Source organism: Aegilops tauschii, chromosome 7 (genome assembly GCF_002575655.3).
Source record: "Aegilops tauschii subsp. strangulata cultivar AL8/78 chromosome 7, Aet v6.0, whole genome shotgun sequence".
NCBI lineage: Eukaryota > Viridiplantae > Streptophyta > Magnoliopsida > Poales > Poaceae > Aegilops > Aegilops tauschii.
In genome coordinates, this window is record NC_053041.3 from 541,513,195 (window position 1) to 541,520,168 (window position 6,974).

General features: G+C 45.9%; 1 protein-coding gene across 1 annotated transcript; it reads right to left on the reverse strand.

Moving 5' to 3' along the window:
- Nucleotides 1–2,003: 2,003 nt before the first annotated feature.
- On the reverse strand, nt 2,004–2,486 carry LOC141027355 (uncharacterized). Its single transcript, XM_073504362.1, has one exon. The coding sequence runs from the start codon at nt 2,484–2,486 to the stop codon at nt 2,004–2,006; it is 483 nt and encodes a 160-aa protein (XP_073360463.1).
- Between the last annotated feature and the right edge of the window lie 4,488 nt (nt 2,487–6,974).

The following is a 6,974-nucleotide window of genomic DNA, read 5'->3' on the forward strand; positions in this document are numbered from 1 at the left end:
GGACACTTCCGTGATGATAATTTTGGTAATGTAATGGAACACTTCTACGACAGCACAGGTATGACCATCTTGATTCTGTCATAAAACGTCATGGATGTACATGCATGACAGAAAATGTGACCTACTGTGACAAACACGTATCATCACGGAAGTGTATTTTTTTGTAGTGTTGTGTGTCGTCTCCTACTAGATTGATACCTTGGTTCTCAAAACTGAGGGAAGTACTTACGCTACTGTGTTGCATCACTCTTTCCTCTTCAAGGGAAAACCAACACAAGCTCAAGAGGTAGCAGGGACGTGGATGCTGAAGGAGTCGCCAAGGTTGGTGAAGCGGGCTCCGCAGGGGAAGCCGCGTCAGGCGATCGTGGGTCGGGGCTAGGCACCCGTGGCCCAGAGGTGGGTGTCGACGATGCAGGCCCATCTGTATGGCGCATGCAGGGCGACGTCGAGCCAAAGGGCAGCGTCGATCCGGAGGGCGTCATCGATCCGAAGGGCGACGATGGAGCAGTACCTCCAAGCAAATGAGAGCTGCACGATGGGTCAGTGAACAATGAAATATCATATCGTTGCATGCGATCATCCACTATAGCTAGCTGGGTAACCGGAAAGATGGAAGGAGTAGGAAGAAGGGGCTCGGTTGGGTGTGATGGTGGTGGAGAAGTGGCAAATGGAAACACATGTTCATCAAAAACAACATCCTGTGAGATGTAGATGCGACCACTAGTCCGGTCCAGACACTTATACCCTTTATGCATGGAACTGTACCCGAGAAAAACACATTGTTGTGAGCGAAACTCGAGTTTCATGTTGTTGTATGGCCGAAGATTCGGCCAGCAAGCACATCCGAATGCACGAAGAAAGGTGTAGTCTACTTTCTCATTCAAAAGACAAGAAATAGGTGTGGAATTTTTTAGCACACGTGTTGGCATATGATTAATGAGATAGCACGCAGTGAGGAAGGCCTCATCCCAAAAACAAAGAGGAAGTGATGAATGAGCAAGAAGAGTGATGCCTGTTTCAACTATATGGCGGTGTTTTCGTTCGGCGATGCCCTTTTGGTGTGACGTATGTGGGAAAGTGACGCGGTGTGTAATGCCTTCTCGAGCAAAGTAGCGATTGAGACGGTGATACTCACCGCCCCAGTCGGATTGAACAGTTTTGATCTTAGTATCAAGCATGCGTTCAACATGTTTCTGAAAAGTGTAGAAAGCTTGTTCGACATCAGATTTGCGTTTTAAAAGGTAAATCCAAGTAAAACGGCTGAAATCATCCAGAAAACTCACATAGTACTTAAAACCACCAACAGATGTGATGGTCGGACCCCAAACATCCGTGTGAACAAGTTCAAGAGGCGTAGAAGTAACATGATTGGAATTATAAGAGGGTAACTGATGTATCTTTGCTCGTTGGCAAGAATCACACACACACTAGACTCGAGAGATGGTGCACAAGAGAATTTATTTGATCTAAGCACTAATTCAATGACATTCTTTGCTAGATGACCTAATCTGCGATGCCAAAGGTCCGGGGAGAGCTTGACACCGGCAAAAGCTCGATGATTATTTGACGAAAGGAACGAAGACTGAAGACTTGGCACCGGGTAAAGACCATTGCGGCATCTATCGCGAAGAAGAACCGTCCTCGTTGCTCGGCCCTTAAGATTAAAACATGAGGATGAAATTCAGCAAAGGCATCATTGTTGAGGCTAATCGATTAACAGAGAGCAGATTTTTGTCAACATTAGGAACGTGCAGAATATTGCGGAGGTAAAGTGGTTTAGATGAGCCAGGTATAGCTAAATGACCAACATGTGAGATAGACAAACCTGCTCCGTTCGCGACGTGCATCTTGTCCTTGCCGCCATAGCACTCATGGCTGGCGAGATAATCAAGGTCGTTCGTCAGGTGATAAGTCGGCCCTGTGTGACTGTGTCGACGTACCAATCTATGTCGATGGAGTAGGAGCCTGTGTTGGCGGCGTTGGCGGAGCGCTCACGCTGATCTTCAGGCTGGAACGCATGGTTGAAGCAGTTGCGGCAGGTGCAGCACGTCATGGCCAAACTTGTCGTAGACTTGGCACTTGAGGTTGATGCGGCCGTTGCTGCGGCCACGATTGCCGCTGTTGCTGCCGCCTTGTCCACCCTGGTTGCCACGGCCATCACCGCGACCATCAGAGTTGCGTGCGGAGACGTTCGCCGAAGGGTGGATCGTGCCGACGGAGGCCTGCTGCTCGTGGTGGAGTTTGGCGCTGAGGAGGAACGCGTAGAAGCTGTTGAGGCTGATGGGGTCATCGCGCGCCGTGACCGACGCGACCAACGGCTCAAACTCGGGACCTAGTCTAGAGAGTATGTAGCCAAGCACCTCCTCGTCGGTGAGAGGCTTGCCGATGGACGCCATGGCATCAGCAAAACCCCGCATCTTGCGGTAGTACTCCGAGGCAGTGAGGTCCTTCTTCTTCAGGTTGGAGAGCTGGTAGCACAGGTGCATGACGCGGGCACGATTCTGTCAGGCAAACATGTCATGAAGAGTAGTCCAGACCTGTTCAGACGTGCAGAGTTGCATCATCTGTCCAAGATATCCTCGGTCATGGAGCCGAGGAGGGCGATCATCACCAGCTGATCCTGCTGGTACCACCGAAGAAACGCCGGATTGGCCACCTCCTTGGTCGCATCACCGGTTCCTTCTGTGATGGTGTGTGGCGGCGCCGTTTTGGAGCCGGAGACATATCCGAACAAGACGTTTGAAGCGAGAGCAGGGACAGTCTGGGTCTTCCACAAAAGGAAGTTGTCCCTCGTGAGACGCAGGGTGATACGGTTTCCGATCGAGGTGATCGTGGGTGCGGCAGAGGAGCTTGAACTGGTGGCAAGGGTGCCGATGGGGGTGGTAGTGAGGGTGCCAACGGCGTTGGAGAGGAGGCTAGGGGTGGTGCCGACCATGGTGGAAGATGGGATCTTGGTGCTCTGATACAAAGTTAGAGAGAATATTTTGCCGTGCAATACCCCGAACGGCAGGTCATGTATTTATATGGGCAATGACTTGATTGCCAAGATTGCATGTACAGAATAAGTACAACAACCATGGAGATATATCCTGGTTGTTTAAACAAGATCCTGTGTTTCAGATCACTTTCTTTTTTATTCTTTTTTCAGCACCCGACAAATGCTTCTTCTTAGGCAATATGGCAGGCTAATGTCCTAAAGTTATGAGGAAAAAAAGATACAAAGAATTAGAAATTTATACATCGGATGATTGGAACCCTAGACATGTACACAACATGACAAAAAAATTAGGATGGATCGTGGATGCATCATGGATAGATATTTAAATATGTACTAAAGAATCAAAGAAACTATTGAAATTGGGATTTGGGTGGAATCGGGGGATGGGACAGGAACATGGTACATGAGGGATCCGGCTTGCCTGCTCCCTCTCCATGCTCCCATCCGTACTCCCACTTCATCCTACGGCTGTTCTTTTCCCTTTTTCTTTTCTAATCTAATCATCTCCCCCCTGATTTTCAGGGGGTGGGGCCGGGCCTTATTTTCTTCCAATCAAATCAAGCCACGTATGCGGGAGCACGGATGGGAGCATGGAAGGGAGCAGGCAAGTCTCGTCCGTACATGAGGTAACTAGGATCAGGATTGGACCTATCGTATCGTTTTCCTCCTGGTAGCGAAACCAGCCGCTGCCACCAGGAGAACCATTCTTTCCGGCGGCTCATCTCCGCCGGCGACCTTTTGGTCGTCGTTGGTGAGGGGGGCGCCAGATCCCGCACGTGTGGATCGTTTTAGCTTTAGGTTTTAGGGCCCAAGAAACTTAGGATTTTGGGTCGTTCAACGTTTTGGCTTCGGCGGCGGCCATGGCGATGCTGAATAAAAAAGCTCTGAATTCTTCTCCGGTGAGGTGATCGTCTCTATGGTTGGTGATGGATTTGGGAACCAGTTTGTTCAAGTGGGGATGTCGTGGCAACGGCGGCATCCTTGTGGTGGACATGTGTCCTCAGGCTCCGTCATTGCGACGGTGTCTGCTCCAACGTCGGCGCGGAGTTTGAGAGGTAGTCGAGGAGCGGATGCAGATTGTGGTATGCATCGACGACATCTGGAAGAAGGAACATGTGCTAGGTTCGTGGTTCGTCGATGGCAGGTATGGTTTCCTCCTCCGACGTCTTAGTCATGTGGGAGTGCCGGATCCGGGGTGTTGCCCTAGTCTGATTCGTTCAACGATAATGGTTTCACCTTTGGCGAGCCACCTTGGAGGTCCGCAAAGCTGCTTATCAGTGATGGAGCCGCGTCGAGCTCGGGTGAGCAGGTGATCAGACATTTTTTCTTTTGGTGGCTGCTATGGTGGTGCTGACAGGTGTTGGTGTTCAAGCTCAGAGATGTTCTGCTGTCTTTTCAGTTTTGTCGTATTGACCTTTATATGACGTGTACTATAATCTCTATGATATGAATGAGATATATGTTATCATGAGAAAAAGGTACTACATGGATGGATGCATGCTGTATTGCCGCCTTGCCGGATGCTGGATGATGGCCACGTGGCACGCGCAGCGGCGGCCGAGGTGCGGAGCGATAGGCCTACGGTCAACGAGAGGACGGAGTCACAAAGACGAACCGACGAGTAACGAAGCCACGAGACGAGATCTTCCATTGATTTGTTTCACAGAAGCGAAACGAGCGGCAGAAAACCCTATTCGCCGCATTTTGCGGCGAATTGACGAGCCTCCGCACACCCCCGGGACGATTTGGGCTGGCCCAGTGGCGGTTACCACCGGTTTTGGGACCTTCTTCTAGGAGGTTCCCTGAACCGGTTTTTTCGTTTTTTATCGGGTTTTTTTTCTTTTTTTCTTTTTCTCCTTTTTTCCTTTTTTTCTTTTTCCTCTTTTTGTTTACTGTTTCTTCTCTCAGTTTTCTTTTTCAAGTTAATTTCTCTTTTCGACAAATTTTCTTTCTTTGGTATTTTATTTCTTTTTCTTTTCTTCTCTTATTTCAAAACTTTTTTCAAAATATTCAAGTTGTGTTCATGTTTCCAAAAAAAGTTCAGCTTTCGAAAAAATGTTCTCAAATTCAAAAAATGTTCTCATTACACAAAAAAGTTCAAAACTTTCGAAATTCAGAAAATCTACCAGATTTCAATTTTATTGTTCACTTATTATTATTATTTTGTTCACTTATTAAAAAAATTGACACTTGCAACTTTGTTAGGATTTTTTAAAAATTGCTCTCCGTTTCAAAATTTGTTCTCAAGATTCAAAAAATGTTCACGCATTAAAATTTTGTTCGAGCTTCGAAGTTTGTTCTCTGTTTCTTTTATTTATTTATTTATTTTCAAATTTCACAACTTCGCAAATTTTGTTCGCAAATTTAAGAAAAATGTTTGTTATTCAATTTTTATTCGTGAGTTTCAATAAATGTTCCTATTTTGAAAATTGTCCATGTTTTCAAAAAAAATTGCATTCGAAAAATGTTTAGTAATTTCAAAAAGTGTTCCAGCTTTCCAAATTTGTTCACAAATTTATAAAATGTTCATGCTTCCAAATTTCGTTCACAAATTGCAAAAATGTTCATAAATTCCATAAATTTGTTTGGGAGTTTGAAAAAATGTTCCCGTTCCAAAATTTGTTCGCAAATTTCCAAAGCATGTTCATATTTACAAGTTTTGTTCGGAGTTTCGGAAAATGTTCTGTTTCCAAAATTGTTTGCAAATTTGAAAAAATGTTCGTTTTTTCAAATTTTGTTCTGGACTTGTAAAAAATGTTCACGTGCAAAAGTTGTTCTTGTTTCCAAATTTTGTTTTGAAATTGAAATTTTGTTCCTGTTCAGTGTTTTGGGTAGTTTCAAAATTGTTTCTGTTCTAAAAAATATGTTCGCATCTCCAAAATTTGTCTGTGTGTTGAAAAATATTTGAGTTTTCTCAAAATTTGTAAATAGAACTAATAATTTTCGCGTTTGATAAAACATTCACGTTTTGTTTTTGAAAAAGAAGGTTTTGTGTTTGAAGTAGATTTGGCTTGTTGTACGGGCGTCCTAAGTTCATTTAGTTACGCAATGTTAAAATACATAAGACGCTAGTCAGCTGGATTGGCAAGGAGTACGCGGTCGCAATCGTTGGGTCGCCAGTTCATTCCTGGGAACGCGCCTGGCTCATTTTTTTGCTTCCCTTTTTTCTCACGCGGTACAGCTCGATGGGCCGGCCCAGTCAGGCTGCCTCCCTGTGCGTTGCGACACCAATTTGACGCAAAGAGCGTCCAGTAGGAGCTCCCACGAGCGGCCGTCTAGCTGGGGTGACGTTTCGCGATCGCTACCTAGCTATGGGCCTAGCCCATCTTGTTTCTTTTCTCTTGTATAATTTTTTTTTCTTACCTATTTTTTGCTAGATTGTATTATATATGTATCCTGCATCATGGGCCCTTGTCTAAAAAAACATGGCCCCCCTCCCGGCCTCGGCCCTGGGACGTTGCCCCTCCCGCCATACACCAAGGCTGGCCTTGCATTTAATATTCGGCGTCCTCTGTGCCATTTATTTGCAAAATGAAACTCACGGCTGACGCACACCCGGCATTTCCTAACGGCCGCCTTAAGTACCCGTTTCTTCAGTAACCGCAAGCGGGCCCATACCCCTCGCCACGCTGGGCCGGCCCGTTTCTTTCTCTCTTTTTTCTGTTCAAAACTGCAGCAACATTTGTATTTCCAAAGTGAGGGCTCAAACTAGCGATCTCTCGATTGAGAGAGCAGCGCACTGACCTGCGGGATATCCCAGCGCATGTGCCTATTAACTACTTTCTATTTTTTTATTTACCTAGGCCACGAGAGCCCCCCAAACCAGTTTCCACTGCTTCGTGATTTCTGGGCGTTTTTTTTCGGGTTCCTTTTTTCTTTTCCTTTTCTTATTTAAATTTATTTTATTTCCTAACATGTCGAACGTTTTTTCAAATTAGTAAACTTTTCGAAAATTGAATGAACTTTTTGCCAAATC

Bases quoted from the DNA above. Each gene is read 5' to 3' on its own strand.
- LOC141027355 (XM_073504362.1), bottom strand. From the start codon at position 2,486: ATGCACCTGTGCTACCAGCTCTCCAACCTGAAGAAGAAGGACCTCACT.